Here is a 19333-nt window from a genome sequence, read left to right on the forward strand (position 1 = left end):
ATTCCCTCAAGTAAACATGCAGACAGAGGTAGGAAAGATCAATTTACCCACCTTTCAATAGATTAGGTATTGTTCAGTGCCCAGAGTCACTTGTTTTGGATAAGCAGCTATAGAAACTGAATAAATAAAGCAGGTTGCACAGACACACATTGTGTACATTTCATCCCCCCCAAAATATGATCATATTTGATTTGTAATACTGTAGACAAATATTTGAATTAAACATTATAAAAGAAAACATAACCCTATGACATACTTATGATTTAGTCCTAGGAATTCTGACTGTAAAATCAGACCCAAAATTCAAAACGTTTTCTCCCAAGTGTGCCTATACTTTCAACAGGTAATCCTCAACTTACGACATTTCATTTAGTGACCATTTGAAGTTACAATGGCACTGAAAAAAGTGACTTGTGACCATTTTTCACACATGACTGTTGCAGCATTCCTATGGTCATGTGATTTACATTCAGATGCTCGACAACTGACTCACATTTATAACAGTTGCAGTGTCCTAGGGTCATGCGATCCCTTTTTGCAACCTTCTGACAAACAAAGTCAATGGGGAAACCAGATTCACTTAATAACCATGTTACTAATTTAACAACTTAAATTCGTTTAACAAAGGTGGCAAGAAAAATGTAATAAAGTCATAAAACGGGGCAAAATTCACTTAACAAATTTCTCACTTAGCAACATAAATTCCAGGTTCAACTGTGGTCGGAAGTCAAGGACTATCTGTATTACATATATTCAAGTAGAATTTCTCTTTAAAAAATCAGCTTTCTTATAGAATATATCTGCAAGAGGACATTCTATAACTAAATTAATACTTTTAATATTTTTATGCCCATGAAACTCATACTTCATGTCTCAAAATGAAATAGTTTGTACAGTATTCCAGTTTCAATGTCAAGTATTTAAAGAATTGGAAATATTTACTCACTAGTTATTAAGTAGGTTGTTTACTTAAGCCAGCCTGTACCTGATAACCTTGGGCTTTCATCTTGAGAATCAGAATGGCAAGCCAACTAAGTAACAGAAAATTCATTCAATATATCATACAATAGTTACTTTTCTCGAAGTTCAGCTACTGTTCAAGTTATAATAAAGTTTATCATCCCTACTGCCCCATTTTAAACAGAGCTTTTGCAGGCCCACATTTCTATAATAAAAATTGATTTGCTGCAAAAACATTTTCAACTAAGAGCATTTTTCAATTATATTCAAAGAAAATACTTTGAAAGTGAAACAAAATGGAATTTTAGTTGGAACCAAAAGAATCACTTATTGAGCATAACAGCTTAACCAAAAGATGGAAATATTGAAACTTTTGCTGTTTTGAGCAAAACTGTGAATCTTGTATAATAAAGTCTTCATTTGCTATGTGGCCATACAATTAGGCATTTCCCTAAGGTCCCCCAAATAGAAGGACCCCAAAATCACATTTTCAGAAAATGGGTTCTGCCGTTCCAGCATCTCTGTCTGTTTCTAGCTTTCCCAAATCAACAGGAATTTCTGGAATCCTAAAATCAACCTCTGGGGCCTTGAATAGCATAGCTTCCACGTATGCGTGCCAACTCTGCCCTATGTTCCACAATTACTTGAATTTTTAACAGCCCAACAACCAATAGAAGATTCATATGCATTTATAAATCAAACGATGTCTATGCAAATGAAAGCGAGGACAATTAGCCCTCACATTTATGCCACTTTACAGTATTAGCATAAGTGATTGGTTCTGCTTAACATGGCGGTGAGAGGACTTCCATAACTAATTATCGCCTCTAAAAACATAAAAATTGAAATCTATCATTCTGCAGATTAATACACAACCGAACACTAATTGGTCTGATTAACGAATGTGTGTGATTCAAGGTGCTGGTTGTTAAAGCCCTATATGGCATGAGGGACTACTTATCTCCCATAACATCAGCCAGGCTAATTCAATCCTGTAAGGTTGGCGCACTCTGGGTTCCTTGCATCAAACAATGTCCTCTCATAGGACCTCTGAACCAAGCCTTCTCTGTAGCAATGCCTGCCCTCTGGAACAAGGTTACCATTCCAGACCCCGATGTGAGCACGTGCGGCATCAAAAAACCAGCGATTATATAGTGCCAGAGCAGGTGGGCGGGACCAGCCTGCGAACCGGCAGCAGCCCACCACTGCACCAATGTATATAGCAATCACTTTCCTAAAGTATGTCTCCTCATGCTAGAAATTAAAAATAGAACTTCATTATGCTAAATTGACCCTCCTTTCCTTCTTTCCCCATTTCTTTTTTTCTTCTTTATCTTGTCTTTCTGTTATACCAGTAGACGTCTTCTCAGCTTTTAATTAAGTAAATGCCTATTATTGTTTTGACTTGTTTGCTGCTTTTCCTTTTAAATGAAAATGCAGCAAACAAAAAATACCTACAACTAAAAATACACCATGATAATAAACATATTAATATTTTAAAACATAAATGTATTTCAATAATGCATTACAACTTTTTAAGGTTATTATCACATTGGTATTTTCTATCTGTGAAACACAGCAACAATACAATGCTATTATTTATCAAATACCATGTTTTCCCAAAAGTAAGATCTGATCTTCTATTAATTTTTGCTCCAAAAGACATATTAGGGCTTATTTTCCGGTTAGGTCTTATTTTTGGGGAGATGCAGTATTAAAATGTGTCTGTCTGGCTGACAATCTTAACTGGGCCTTATTTTTCAAGTAGGGTTTATATTACGATTATCCTGAAAAAAATCATGCTAGGGCTTATTTTCCAGCTGGGTCTTATTTTTGGGAAAACACAGTATTAATACATAAACTAAATGAGCACAAAGTCCATTAAAAATACTGAACACAAGAACTGGACATCAGGATAGCAGCAAATAATCTATCACATACCACTATTTCTTTCCGTCTGGTATAGTTTTTAAAAGTTCCAACAGCAAGAAAGTTAATATGGGTTTGATGTTCAGTCACTTAGCCTCTGTTCTCTATTATCCTTTTACTACATCTAAACATATGATCAGCCCTTACTATTCTACGGGAAATCAGGAGGGAAGAGTTATGCTGTACTAGGAAACTAATAAACATTCCTTCTTTTTATCCTTTCAAAGCTCTACAGTACACAGATGGCTACTGACACACTCCAAACAAGTCGTTATAGTAGTATTCTACGGCCAATTCTTCTTTATATATGCAGCTGCCTTCCTCTCTAGCATCCTCTAAGCAATCATTTACATGAATAGTAACAGATGTGTCCACAAATACATATAACAAAGAAAATTCAAAAGCAGTAAATTCATTACAATAAACATAGGATTACATATTAACCATGAATCTTACTTAAGTTGTATCTGTCTGGCCCAACATATGTAACTGGCCATCTCTGGATATTCAGTACTCAACAGGAGGATAGTAATCTGAGAGATTACACATTTATTGTTCTATCCTGGACTGTTCCTTTCAGCAGGGAGGGGTTTTTTTTATAAATAATTATCTTAAAGTATTTGAGAGAAATCCTTGACTCCTGTAAAAGTCAACTGGCTAGAACATAGAAACAATCCAGGCAGTTAAACACATTACTAGTATCTTCTCCAGCCTTGCGGGGCCTATGCAGCTCACACTAATTAAGCAAGTTGGGAGACGCTGCAAAGCAGTTAGAAGACTTTTGAATCTGACTGAATAAAACTACGAGCTATTATGAGTCTACTTTGTGGTGAGGTTAGGCAGATAAACAGCACTTAACCTGATCTGATCTGATTAAACAAAATACAGGTAGTCCTCAACTTACAACAGTTCATTTAGTGACTGTTCAGCTACAATGGCACTGAAAAAAGTGACTTATGACCATTTTTCACAGTTACAATCATTGTTACAGCCCCATGATCATGTGATCAAAAGCCAAACGCTTGGCAACTGATTCATATTTATGACAGTTGCAGTGTCCTGGAGTCATATGATCATCTTTTGTGACCTTCATTGACCTTGTGTCAATGAAAAATATCTAGAGTGTTGAATTTGGGGGATGCTTCTGTATTTACAAGTTATGTCCTAAAAAGAAATAATTCTGTGTTAAGATGTATGTGTTTTTAAAGAACATAAAATATTGTGGAAATTATATTTCTGAAGTTGCTCCTTTAACTTTGAAGATGTGCTAGCTTTTAAAGCCAAGAATACTTTGATCATTTAAGCCGCAAGGTTGTAAAGTGGATATAACAGAAGACAATAATGAGGGAGTCCCTAGGATTTAGCATAGACAGAAATTTAATGGGAATAGCTTTTTTCCTCCTTAAGAAAAAATAACATTTGTTCAGAATATTGTCATTCAATAGTAAGAATTTATATGGAAAACTATTGTGCAATTTACAGTACATGACAAATTTTATTTTAGACTAGGAACTATACATTGTAGAATCCAAGATATCACAGAATGGAAAAAAAACAGATTTTACTTTTGGTCTTACATAGCATCTTCTTTTTGGCTGAAAGCACATCAAACTACCGGTACTTTAAGCATTGTTTTGATAAGTCCTACGAAAGCAAGAATCAGTATACAATGTTTTTCTTTTGACCCATGAAAACAAAGATACAAATTCGTATGTTGGACTATGTATGGTTTATAGATGAGTCAGAGAAAGAACAAGAAGTGTTGCCTAAATAATTTACAAGTAAACCAATAAACACCATTTATTTAAAGAAGAGAAGAATATCCTTTATGACATTACACTTTTTTCTCCAGCAAACCTCATATAGGAGGCTTGGAATGTTGTAAGTACAGCAGACAGTTGAAGGAGAAAAAAGGGTATTGGAAAAATATCTGAAGGACAGTGAAGAAGCTGCACTGAAGCTAGTACTTCATGAAGAAATACTGAATACTGGAGAGACCATCTAACCTATAAGAACAAACACACACAAAACCAGAATTGAGAAGAAGACAACAGGTAGCAATGCTGCCTCTGCAAAGAACTTGAAGAAAAAGTGGACCACCTAGTTAAATTGCTGCAAAAAGATCACACAAATTGGTTACTTCCCCACGGCCTTGAAAGAGGCGATGGTGAGGCCTCTCCTCAAGAAGCCTTCCCTGGACCCGCCAGTATTAGCCAACTACCGTCCCGTCTCCAACCTTCGCTTTGTGGCGAAGGTTGTTGAGAGTGTGGTCGCACGAGAGTTTCCACAATACCTGGAGGAAATGTCTTATCTGGATCCATTCCAGTCAGATGATCTCTGGAGGGCTCCGGACAGAGGTTGCTCCTCTGTTCTGGCCCTGTTAAGACCTCTCAGCGGCTTTTGATACCATCGACCATGGTATCATGCTGCACCGGTTGGAAGAGTTGGGGATGGGGGGCACCGTGTTATGGTGGTTCTCCTTTCTCTCGGACCAGTCACAGTTTGTGTTGGCAGGGGGGCAGAGGTCGACCTCGAGATGCCTCATATGTGGGGTGCCTCAGGGGTCGGTCCTCTCGCCCCTTTTGTTCAACATCTATGTGAAGCCGCTGGGTGAGATCACCCAGCTATACATCTCCACCCCGGGCCACCCCAATGATGCACTTGAAGTGATGTCCCGGTGCCTGGAGGCCATGTGGATCTGGATGGGGAGGAACAGGCTCAGGCTCAACCAATCCAAGATTGAGTGGCTGTGGTTTCCGGCATCCCGATATAGTCAGTTGACACCATCACTGACTATTGGGGGCGAGTCTTTGACCCCCACGGAGAGGGCTCGCAATTTGGGCGTCCTCCTGGATACGCAGCTGTCCTTGGAGGAACATCTGACGGCTGTAGCCAGGGGGACTTTTTATGCTCTCTACATGGGGCTCCCCTTGAAGAGCACCCGGAGGCTCCAACTGGTCCAGAATGCGGCCGCGCAGGTAGTTACGGGAGCCGCATGGCGCTCCCACATAAGCATGAGCTGCACTAGCTCCCAGTGGTCTTCCGGGTGCGCTTCAAGGTGTTGGTTATCAGCTTTAAAGCGCTCCATGGCATAGGACCTGGATATCGAGACCGCCTGCTGCTACCAATGGCCTCCCACCGACCTGTGCGCTCCCACAGAGAGGGCCTCCTCAGGGTGCCATCGGCCAAGCAATGTAGACTGGTGGCCTCCAGGGGGAGGGCCTTTTCTGTGGGGGCACCTGCCCTCTGGAATCAGCTGCCCCCAGAGATATGAAGAATCCAAGACCTCGGTGCCTTCCACCGTGCCCTTAAGACCTTTCTTTTTCAGCAAGCCGGGCTGGCTTAACACATTTTTAAATGTTTTTAATAGGTTTGTTATTGTTTTTTAACTATAGAGCCAAACGCATATATATCTTTTTAACTATATTTTAATGTTTGTATTTATGTTTTTTACTTTGGCTGTGCACCGTCCTGAGTCCTTCGGGAGAAGGGCAGTATATAAATCTGATAATAAATAAATAAATAAATAAAATTACAAACAAGGACATGAGAAAGTAGCAACAATGGTGCACTGGAATAGAATTCTTTATTGGCCAAGTGTGATTAGACACATAAGTAATTTGTCTCCAGTGCTTAAATTCTCAATCAATTAAATATGCGCAGCAGCCAAAAAAGCCAATGCAATCCTAAATAGCATTAACAGAGGGATTTAATCAAGATCATGTGAGGTACTAATACCACTTAGTACTGCATCCAATTTTGGTCACCATGCTACAGAAAAGATGTTGAGACTCTAGAAAGAGTACAGAGAAGAGCAACCAGGATGATTAAGGGACTGGAGGCTAAAACATATGAAGAATGATTACAGGAACTGGGCATGGCTAGTCTAGTGAAGAGAAGGACCAAGGGGGACATGTTAGCAGTGTTCCAATAATTGAGGGGCTGATACAGAGAGGAGGGGATCCATCAACCTAATTTCCAAAGCACCTGAAGGCCAGACAAGGAATAATGGATGGAAACTGATCAAGGAGAGATTCAACTTAGAAACTTTCTGACAGTGAGAACAATCAACCAATGGAACAGCTTGCCTTCAGAAGTTGTGGGAGCTTCATCACTGGAAGCTTTCAAGAAGAGACTGGACTGCCTTCTGTCACAAAATGATACAGGATCTCCTGCCTGCGCAGGAGGTTGGACTAGATGACCTACAAGGTCTCTTCCCACTCAGTTTTGTTCTGTTCTGTTCTGTTGTGTTCTACTCTATTCTATGCAAGTAACAAGTGATAAACCATGATCACAATCATAAAATACAATCATCCTCATCATAAATTGTTAGATAAGATATCTGCAAAAAATATCAATTCACTAAAAGCAAGAACTGATGGGACCACAAAATAGATACGGTAATAGAAAATAAATAAGATAAATTGCTCTAGTCTAGGACTTTATTATAGAAAATTATAAACAGCTCCATCACAGCATATAAATTAGATATCAGCATAGACTGTTTAAAAGTGAGGTCCTATTTCCTAATTTTATTTACTTGTACTTAAATAAAAAACTACACTATGATCAAAATGAAAGCCAAATCTCCAATATTATTGACACAGAGGTGACCATTCATTCCATTCAGTCTAAAAGAAAGCCCTGTCTTTGAATTTATTTCTTCTAAATATACATTCATTATTACAATTATAACAATGTTGCAGCAGAAAATGCAATATGCCAGACTAGGCACATTAGAATTGAGGTTTGCCTACACCACCCTATAGATATTGCATCCAGTGAAAAGGTAGCACAAAGGCTGCTTTCATAATTTAACAGCTACCTTACTTCAAAGGTTTCTGCCATTCCATCCAGCATGCCCACGCTGTTGCCCTATAATTTAAACTAATCATACCAGCTTCATTTTCATGCATTTCTTGCCTTCTTTCATGGGTTATTCTTGTACTTACTTGCCCTTGGCATCTCTTTTGAGGAATAGCTTGATATTTAAGTTCTTTAGAAATGTCATGTGTTCAGCTCCATGGTGCATTATTGGTATTTGCTAGAAATATAAATACTAAGTCCTAAAGCATGGAGACACTAATTAGCACTTTCCTATACAAATGTTCTCCATGCTTGATGGATGAAATTCACTCTTCAGGGAGACTTGTTCCATAGGCCACATGCAATTAATTAGTTTCAGACATGCTATAGATGATCTCCTCTACTCAATAAAGTCAGCAGTTTAATCCATCAGATCCCTGGATTTTATTTAGTTTCCACTGAGGTCTATGACACAATAGGAGTAAGTTTTACAAACCTTCTTCTGATTCCATTCTGTTGTAATGTTCTTTGCACAAATAAGGCATTGTTCTTTTAATATACACTGTGGTCTATTATCAGTCTCATATTTTAAAATAGTTTTGTTAAATAATCTGAAATCAAATATTCTTATTGCTCACTTGATAGCCATATAACTTTTATCAAACATGCTACATAGGGAGAGAAGGACATTTTTAAAAAGTACAATATTGTATATTTCCTCAATCAAAACAGCTGCAAGAGGATATTGAACTTCATCTAATTCTCTGAATTAAGAAGAAGTGGATTGATGTAATCATAACAGTTTATTATTCCCTGCAGTTTAGCAATGTATTTGGAATAATATTCCAAAGGTAATTGAGTACCAGATAGATATGTCAGGCAAGAGAGAAAAAAAATGTTATGGAAGTTGCAGTCCTGAATTGAGATACTGTAAAATAAATAATAATTTCTGAAGGGATAAAAAATATTTCTAAATCCAGAAATATCATGAATATCACTCTAAAATACTAAAAATCATTAATTTGTTATTGAAATTAATTAGATGTTAGCTGACCTTGTAAATAAATTTATCAAGGAAGCAAATTTTGCTTTTCTCATAAATATCAATTATAGGTTAAAGACAAGATTTAAATATTTGTTTCATTTCAGAAGCAAATAAAAGATGTAGAAATTAGTAAGCAAAACAAAAAAATTGTATTTACATCAATAATTTAAAGCCAACATTTGAAATTTTAGGATTATAAAAATTTTCTGGGTCAGGATGTTCAATAGTTTGACTTGGACACAGCATGGAGTGAGAAGCTGGTTGCTATAGTTTGTGGTGGTTTATCATTTTATGGCTTATAACATTTGGTCCAAACTGTAGTTCATTCCACATACCATACTTGAAAAAAGTATAAAAACTCAATCACCTGAGATTTACCAAAACATGGGTAAAAACAAGCCATAGCTGAACAGAACTCATGAACCCAATTTATGATTGAAAACTAATTTCCCTCAAAATGGCTTCCTTTTCAATCCACAAAATAGTTATTTGCTCTCAATAAGATTATTAAGATGAATTCTTCCTGAAATCCAAATCATCCAGTGATAAAAAATCTTTAAAAATTTAAATATAATACGACAAAAATCTTCACAGAAAAATATAAATATCTGTTAAAATTTCACAATTTCTTCCACTGTATCTAGTGAGTATATATTTCATATTGAAATTAGATATATTATGATATGAAACTTGAAGAGATTAAGCATTAAATACAACTGTGCTATTTTGCACTATTATTTAATATATACTGATGAAAAGCATTCTTCATTGATAAAGAATTAAAAATAATCTTGATTACTAGAATTCAACATTTTGACAAGTATGCCAACAGTGCAAATTTCTAACACAATAGCACAATTTATTATTATAAAATATTATTGCTCCTTGGAGGACAAAACATTCATAACATTCAGAGTTTATTTGCCTTATTTTGCACACTATATAACCTAAGTACTGTACCAGATATGTGAAATAACTTTCAGTTAAGATTATCATCTCCAAGATCAAAATTGCTGCAAGGCCTTCCTTGGATTCTTAATATCAAGAAATTGCACAGAGCAAAGGCAATTCAGATATATAACATGCCAGCTACTAATCTGGCATGATACACCCTGTCTATGTGAATAACATATTCAGAGATTTCACTCATATTCAAATTCACAATCTTCTATCAACACTAGATTACAGATGTGCCAATAATTTCATTCCTATATACATGTATGTATTACTAACCCAATGTAATATAACAAACTATTTGGCACTTCTAATTAATCAATGGGAGTTATTACTGGAAAGGTGAATTAAAGAAATCTTCCCTCCTCTCCTGTCCATAGGTTTAAACAACATTGGCCAAGTTTCTCAGACAGTATAGTCTGATTCCACCATATATGGAACTATGTTAATTTAAATTCCAGGATATGGTCTGAAACTCAGCACCTATCATCAGGATTTAAGTTAGACTGAAAGTTGTCACAGCTGCTTTAGAAGTTCACATTTATTAACGGCAGTGGTTCAGAAGACACAGGCAAAAGTTATTGCTGAGCACATTGTAAGCCGCCCTGAGTCTTCGGAGAAGGGCGGCATATAAATCAAATTAAAAAAAAAAAAGTTAAGAATCCTGAGAACTCTTACTAAGGGAAATTTTAACTCAAAATTGTTTATGAAAGAGCACATGCAGGATTGTCCAATAATAAATATTGCTTTATTTAACCTTGCAATTATTTCTCAGGACCATTCAGAAGGACGGAGAGATTCACTATCGGAATCAAGAACGGAATCTTAAAATTTCTCTGAAGACGCCGATGGAGCAAAAGAAAGGCACTGGCATGTATTCCTCCCCCCCATTCCTCCAGCCGCCCCTTTTCTCGCCCTTCTTGGAGCAGTTTCAAACCAGCACGTTAGAGTGAGCCAGAAGAAATGTTGCCTGCCAGCTTGAGAAAGATCAGTCTGAATGGCACCGAGCAATTGCTGGGCCTGGTCTAATGAAACAGGGGAGGAGAAAAGGGGGAGACGCTGTTGTGGCAGCGAGCGGCGGCGGCGAGCGATGGAAAGAAATCCCTTACGGACGCCGAGGGGCTTGATTGGGTCTTGGCACCAAATGGCTGCGGGGAGAGAGAGCGGGAAAGAGAGACACCGACTCTCGGCATCCACTTCCCAGCTCCCTCCAACATCTCCGGAGGACACAAAGGAACCCCTTGAAAAGGGGGTGGTTACTCGTAATCGTACTAACGCGGTTTTTATTAAAAACACACACACACACAGCCCTCCCCCAGCAGCAAAACTGCTACTTTCTCATACAGCCCCAAAGATCCACACAAGCTCCCTCGCGCCACGCCGGATTGGGGTCCACGAGCGCGTTTCAGCGCCTCGGAGAAAGCGCATCCACGCCGGCTCAAAAGAGGCAGGGCGAGGAGGACCGACTTTTTCTTTCGTTCGTTCCAAAACACTCCTCGCTTTCCCCCCGCCGCCCCCACCCCAGTCCTCCTCCGGACGGAGGCATAAAATGGGGGCTCCCCGTTCTCTCCAGCCCAAACAAAGTAGAAGGAAAAGAACGCCCGCGCGGGACGCCCGGTTTGGATTCGCAAGGCAGACCGGCGTGCACAAGAACAAGCGGCGACCAGTCAGAGGGCCAGTTATGTGTCTTTTTTTTTTTTTCTTTTTCGCCTCGCACTCACCAAGAAGCAGCAGCAGGAGGAGGAGGAGGACTCCCCTCGCCATCTCCGCGGTCAACGCTGCACCGGTTTGATTTCCTTTTCGGTTGCGCCCGGCCAACTCCGGCCTTGGCACCAGCTTTCACTCCATGCTGTTCAGAAAAAGCTCCAGAAACCTCTTAGCCAGCCCAGCCGCCAAAGCCAGCCCCACCCCTCGCCTCCCCTCGCCTCGCACACCCGGGACAAGGTGGAGCTTCCGGGCAGGAGGATCCCGCTCCGGCAAAAGGCAGGCCGGAATCTAATTGACGACCACCAGCCCCGACTTATTTCTCCTCGCCTCTCAGATTACCTGTCCGGTTGGCGGGCGACCTCTACTGACTGGATTTGGTGGGCTCTTAAAATGGGAGATCCGATGGGAGGTGGTTTTTTTTTTTTAATTATTATTTCAAAATAAAGGTTCTCCGGAATGTCCTACCTAGACACACACACACACACCACGAAAATACCGGTAGATGTTTCAGCTTGGTTAGTAGTTAACTAAATGAATGTTGCAATCTGATAGTTTTACTTAGAATTATTTTAGTATGTTTAGTCTCAGTTTATATTCTCGTCTGTTCATTTCGCCCCAATCTTACTATTTCTAGCAGCTGTAACCTCCTCCCACCACCCCTCCCATTGAACGATTGCTTGATTTACAGAGATTTGAAGAAGGATAGAAAGAGCATTGACGCTTTTGAACTTTCGGGTTGGGGAAGATTTCTGAGAATTCCTGGATAGTGAAGGTGGGGGGGAAACAAATTATCACTGGACAAATCAATCCAGAGTGCTGGCTGCAGGTACAAGGGACTAGCTTCTTACTTTGGACACATTAGGCAAAGACCCAGGTCTCTGGAGAAGGCTCTAATGCTGGAAAAAGATGGCAAGAACGACCAGCAGCCAAAGGAACAATGCACACACTCACAGTGACAATGGCAACACCATGGAAAGACCTGAAGGACCATGTTGGACAAATCCCCATGGAGAAAATCTATCTGTGATTACTAAGTGTTGACATGATGGTATATAATCGAAGAACTCCAACTAATTCTGGGCACATAATAGAGATTTACATATATGAATGTAGGTATACACACACACACACACACACACACACACACACACACACACTTCCATCTTTCAAGATTCTACTCCATGAAGTTGATGAATGGGACTGTACCTGCAAACATCTGTACCTTAATAAATGAGTTAGTTTTTAAACTGCCATAAAATTCTTTGTTACCTTTTCCAGATAATTTGTTCCTCATGAAACAATATGCATAAGGCTGCCTTCTAAATTTTGTCCTCTATCTCTTTCCATTAATTTATTCATGAAATAGCCTTATTTCTGTTCATTTCAAATTTAGCAATCTCAATGGATCATACATCAAGCTAAAACATAATGTGGTTTATCTGGTTTGGGGTAAACGTGACCCAGTCTTTTGCAGCTTATTCAAAAAACATGATTAAATTGGGTTAGTATCTGTGACTACATACTCAGTATATCTGTCATTAGAAAATTATGTGTTTCAATACTACAAGACTTAATTTTGAATAAGCCACAAGCACCTGAAAATATAATGGATGTTGAAAATTTAGTAATGGATGTTAAAAGTGTTCATGAGGTGATGCAATTATATGATTCACAAGTGTAGATAGATTTTTATGTGACTAAATAAAATTGTAGATTTGTTCTTCTTTGATTAAATTACAAGTTAGTGTTTCAGCTCTTTCTTAATGATACCATTCTATTACTTTCAGAAATGTAGGGCAGTTTTTTTCAATAAATTTTTTCAGTAAATAAAGATAAGAGTTTAATTTCAAGGATACTGTAATTGTGCATAAATGTTGCAGGGAATTGTTGTGCATCAAAGTAATGCAAACAAGTTCTATCATAATTGTATATTCAGTGGTTTAAATAGAATAATATTAGCATGCTTAGGAATAATACTGTGAACAATTGTATATGTGTTTGTGTATCCTGGATTAAGCTTCCATTATGGAATCGTGCCACTTAATAATTTTACAGAGGGTCCAAACACAACTCCAGTTTTAACTTTCCTATACCTTTCCAATTTGTGTTTCTTTTAATTTCAAGGGGAAAAAAGGATAAAAACTACAATGACTTCTTATTGGTACTAGGAACTATTTACATAGAACTAGCTACTTAAGAAAAAGAACTGCCCATGTGTAACCACTATTTGAAAGAGAAACAGACTTTAGGTCTAGTTTTTATAGCAGGGATAAAGGAAAGTAGGTCCTTTGGAGAAGGAAACCACAAACCCTTGAAGAAGTAATAAAATCATTTTAATTTCCTCTCAATCATCTGATAAGTAATGCTATTAGCACTATTAACAGTTTTTCTAGTTCATAGTCTTATTCTTCTATAACAGGAATTCCAAATATTTACAAGCTAAACATTCAATATTAGTAACGTGTAACTGTTGGTGGGCCAATTTATAAATAGTGTTATGACATGCTATGCTAGAATATGCAGTTAATTAATTTGTATCATTTTACCCCACAGAGTTGGTTTACTATTTGTCCAAATGTGAAATAGTGCCCATTAGATTTATTTTAAAAACCACTACAATTTAATCAAGGCATCTGGTTATTGTCTAAAAATCAATTGTTTAAAACTCTGTATACAACATTCATATCACACCTATATGGTGGATTGTTTATCCTGCTACATGACATTGCAGTCTCCTTCTCTGAGGACACTTAACAAGAGACTGCTAACTCATGAAAGGAACTAGCCTCCAGGCCCCCAAAGGTTTTCCCTCTGATCACTTGGCTGGGAACATCAAAGGTTTCTGTGTCCTATTTCATTTCTTTATTATCTCAAGCTGAGAACAGCAGGGCTGGTGACAACCCTATTTCCTTTACAGGCTTGCAACTAGGGAAGAGGCAATAAAGATTATAACCCTTGTTCATGTTTTCACAAAATACTTACCATGTAGTAAATGGCCTTTGTTACTCAGGGGAATTCACATGCTGCTTTGGAAAACTGCAGATTAAGGGTCATTTGCTTACAAATTTGTAATATTTCCTTTTCTGTTATAAAGTGCAGATGAACAGAGATTTACTTACTCGTTTATTAAATATATATGCCATGGTAATAATAACAGAACTAGGACACAGCTGTTTATTTTAATGTTCAATCTAAGGATTATCATTCCTTGTTGGAAAAAGCAATTAGTACTATGTGTCATTATTTTAGATTTGCTGTACTATAAACAAAAACAAATCATATAATCGATATGATTATCCAATAAATTATTGGTTGTTTGTTTAATCTTTTTTTTTATCTTTGTCAAACTGAAAAAGTTGGATTCATTGCTTGTGGAAAAAATATCTTCCAGTGGAATGGATACTGTTAGTGGAAGGGAAGTAGTGGAATAGCATCCCAGATTGCAACTAGCTATAAGGTTTATATTTAAAAAGTCAAATATTCAGCAAGGAAATATTTTGAATCCTATGTAAAAAGGAGAAATGGGCTTTTGATCTCAGAGCAAGTGATGTAAAGGCCTTTCTTACAAAGGTAGTATGTACTGTAGAAGGAAGGGTGGCCTAAAGCAGGAGTTTCATTTTTTCAGCCCATGGAACCTGTTAATGGAAAGCCATTCCTAGAAACCCTCATCAAAAGACAAAGCTGTACTGACAAAAAAATGGCTATGTGGCAGTGTACTTTTCCTTGTCCTTGGCGCCCATGGAAATTCTCAATCTTTCAGGTCATGGTTGTCCCAAGGGTGTTTTTTCTAAAAGGCAACTGGACTTTCTTAGTTTTTTGTTTGAAAAGGTTTCCCTCCTTATCCAAAAAACTTCTTCAGTTTCTTCAAGTTTCTTCAAGAATTGAAGAAGCTTCTTGGATGAGAAGCAAAACATTTTCAAATAAAAACCCAAGAAAATCCAGTTGCCTTTTGGAAAAAACACCTGTGGGTTTTCCCTTTATCTTTCACTCAGCTGCATCAAGTTCTTACAGAATCTCATGTTTCCATGGAACACAGTTTGAAGAACTCTGGTCTAGGCAGCTTCTGCTGTTCAAATTGTTCAGGTGGGCTATACGGCAGCAACCTTTAGCCATGGTCATCCTGCCCATTCAATTGTATTTGATAATAATGGGAAGTAAAATCTCTATGTTTAAAGAACTTTAGAGTTTCAAAGGCACTTTAGTCAACTCTGTGTTTCTTAAGTTCTATTAATTTTCATTCATATTAGTTTTGTCCTCAGGTATGTCTGTCATGGATTGGAATACACCAAGCCAGATGACCGTAATTCTATATAAGCATTCTGTTCTCTAGCCCAGGTAATTTAATGCAATTTGCTACTAACAATGGTTTAATTTTTTGACTCTCAAGAGACAAATCATTCACTCTGAAAGTAAAAATTTATTGCAAAATCTATGATTTTCATTCCAACATTTTAATACAATGGATGATATTTATTTGTTCTCTTAGGATGTTTTAGTAACAGAAGCCATCAATAATACTTTTGTTTCCATCTTCCACTGTAATGGTGTGTTGAAATAAGTATAAGGGTGCAACGAAAGGGTGAAATTAAAGTCAATGGTTCACAAGCCAAAGTCTTTATTCCTCTTCCTTCCAGAACACTACAATTTAGAATTTCACACTAATATGTCAAAAACTTGGAAATTACTGTTGAATCCTCTTTCACATAATAAAGAACAAATGTACACTATCCTTAATTAGATCTTATAAAATGTAAATAGGAAATAAGCGCATTTTGTAACTTGAAGTTTCTTTTTCCTGAGTTTTTTTCTAAAGGGATATACGAAGACATTGAGTTTTCTAACATAGGAACGTGTTAAATTTTTCTCAAGTATATAAGGGTCATAGATGGTTAAATGCCTATTATGCATTATATCATTCTATTTCCAAGATTTGCTGCTCTGTGCTATGGTTAGGAAACTATCAATGATTTTGGAAATCTATAGCTGCAATGAAAATAAAGGATACACAACTCAAGCATTTAAAAAGGACTTCCAGTTAATGGGCTTTAGACAGATACAAACCATTTCTTCCCTTGCCAAGGAAACTACAGGGATTCTTCTAGTCAGTCTCCAAGAATTTAGAATTGCAGCCAGTGAGAAGAGACAGACAAATGACCTAGAGCCAGAGAACTATTCACTAATTCAGAGTAATCAGACACATCTTGGACTGGTTTGAGTTATAACATAAGGTGGATTTATTTCAAATGTTTGAATCCTGCACTATACAGTGTTATTCCAGCTGCCATTGAATATGTAGTTATGCTTAACTGCATTTTTTTACTCCTAATTGCTGACCTCAGAATAGTGACATGAACTTGCTTTTTCTGCAAACATATATGCTGTTTGCATGGAACAATGAACCCCAAATCAGTCAGCTACACTGTATATGTATATATATAAAAGTGAAAATCACTCACACCGTAATCATGAAATCTCCAGAACTGTAAAGCCTACAAACTTGAAATTTGCCAGATATGTTCCTCTTGGCTTCTAGGTGCTCACTAAGAAAGGATTTTTTGAAATGACCATCAGAGCATTAGTATTTCCTATATTATGATTAACATGCTCTGATGCTAAGGAGTTCTACTCCCCCCTACCCACCTGAAAAGAAATCTGTTCCAAATGCAAAACACAAGCAGAGGAGTTTCACTTTCAGCTTTACTTTCACAGTAGCAACCAGGGGATAGGATGGGGAGGCTTCTGTGAAGCAAGCCTGAGGGAGAGAAGGGGATAGGATAGGATAGGGTTCTGTGGGTCAAGGCTGAGGGAGAGAAGGGGAGAGGAGAGGCTGATTGGAACTACTCATTAATTTTCAAGTTGTGTCGATTTCTCAAGCCCGATCACATAGTTTCGTAGTGAAGCACGTGTATCCAGATAATACTGTATATACACATACTAGTGCCGTGATGGCACGCAGAGCCATATCAGTGGGCACGGAAACGTTGCCCTAGGTCAGTTCTGGTGGGACTGAAAGTCAGGAAATGGTCCATTTTCAGCCTCCAGAGGGCCTCCAGGAGGGTGGGGAAAGCCGTTTTTGCTCTCCCCAAACTCCAAGAAAGCCTCTGGAGCCTGGGGAGGGCGAAAAACAGGCCTACTGGGCCCACCGTGCCATCGCGTGCCAAAAGCGGGGGAGCACGGGAGAATTGCGCACGCATGCGCAGGGGGTGGGGTGCATTATGGGTGTGGGCACGCACGCACGTGACCCCCCCGTTCCCCCCACTTTTGGTACATAAAGACAAAAAGGTTAACATCACTACTAATATATATGCCTAGTATATTTTGCAAATGGAATCTTTGTAATTAACTTATAGTTTAGGGCAGTAATGGCAATTCTTTCAGGCATGGCAGTTAGGAAAATGCCTAACTTGATTTGGCTGGCATATCAATCTCCCGCCAATCAAGATAAACAATTTTCTATCTTATCCCAAAGGTGCTTTTTTCCAGAGGCAACTGGACTTTCTGGTTTTCCTTTGAAGATGTTTCGCTTCTCATCCAAGAAACTTCTTCAGCTCTGGATGAGAAGCGAAACATCTTCAAAGAAAAACCAGAAAGTCCAGTTGCCTCTGGAAAAAAGCACCTTTGGGACAACCATGACCTGGATGACTGAGAATCTCCCTAGACAATTTTCTATCTCCCTGCCATCTAGGCCACCCTGAACAGTGGCACTCAGTGGCAGCACTGAGGCTGGGCCTGAAGTTGAGGACCAGGCTTTGATTTCAGCCCAAGTGCCACCACCAGGTACACAAGCCTTGGGGAATGGTGCAAATGCCCCCGTGGCCCAGTGGTTCCCAGGTTATGCTGTGCTCCACTTATCTTCAGGCAGTGTGCTCTTAAACTGTGGAAAGCATGCTGTGTTCCCATGTGATTTTCAGAGGGTCCAGAGAATAAGTCCCTCTCACACAACTTCTGGAGGCTGCATGAGAGTATACCTCATTCTTGTGCAGCCTCTAAAAATGGCATGAAAAAAGGGCATGCTATCAAGAATAGTTGGGTGTTAGTGAATGCTGGTGTATCACCAAAAATGTTGTGGCTTGTGACCTTTGACATGCATGTCATAGATTTACCATCACTGGATTAGTGTGTCATATGTACCGAAGTAATTCCTCCATTAACATTTATCTAAAATCATAGACCTAAAAATCTTGAAGTAATCCATATATTTTACTCATCTAAAACAAACAGATAATTCTTGGATTATTTCATTGTTTCTGCTAAGTATCTTTGGTATTTGCTAATACAGCAAAGAATTTTTTTGCATTCTGTATGCATTGTTACTTTCAATATAATCCCAACTTATCTTGCTATTCCCCTCTGTATTTGCAAAATGCATGTTTTTACTGTCTGCTTTTCTGTCCCTGTTAGATCTCTGATTAATCATCATTTAAACAAATGCACTTTATCTGAAATGCCTGATCAGTCTCTGAAAGGCCCCTGAGCATTTTTAAATATTGCACTTCTATAAGTTTTTAAAATTGTATTTTAAAAATAAAACTTTGCTGTTTTGCTATAAATGGCAAAATGATCAAAGGGTTTATTAAATCCATGTTATACCATAGCCAGATAAGCACAGGATACGTTATGACCAAAGAATTATAGATATTGCTGATTTATAGCTGCACAGTATTAAATCTAATTGAATGAAAGTGATAGAACATGTACTAATTTCTGCAACTGTGAATATCTGTATAATACAACTAAAATCAAAGTTATAGTTTCTAAAAATATAAAACATGCTCATTTACCACTGAAATACTATAAATTGAATTTGAGGGCTTATGGAGTGGGAAGTTACACAGATCAGTGGCTAATGTATATGGATTCTGGTAGATTAATAGAACATATAGTATATTTTATCAACCTTGATGATAGAAAGAGTTCTACTATATCTAGTTA

The 19333-nt window shown here is 38.1% G+C and overlaps 1 protein-coding gene across 1 annotated transcript in view; it reads right to left on the reverse strand.

Annotated features, from left to right (window-relative positions):
- Window positions 1-12029, reverse strand: part of PTK7 (protein tyrosine kinase 7 (inactive)) — a 78751-nt gene extending 66722 nt beyond the window's left edge. The window contains exon 1 of the mRNA XM_034427606.3: window positions 11416-12029. Coding sequence (XP_034283497.2) covers window positions 11416-11458 — 43 coding nt within the window. The 5' untranslated portion in view covers window positions 11459-12029. The remainder of the gene's footprint in view (window positions 1-11415) is intronic.
- Window positions 12030-19333: the final 7304 nt, after the last annotated feature.

The sequence above is a fragment of the Pantherophis guttatus genome, chromosome 1 (genome assembly GCF_059756535.1).
Source record: "Pantherophis guttatus breed Tessera chromosome 1, ASM5975653v1, whole genome shotgun sequence".
NCBI classification, from domain to species: domain Eukaryota; kingdom Metazoa; phylum Chordata; class Lepidosauria; order Squamata; family Colubridae; genus Pantherophis; species Pantherophis guttatus.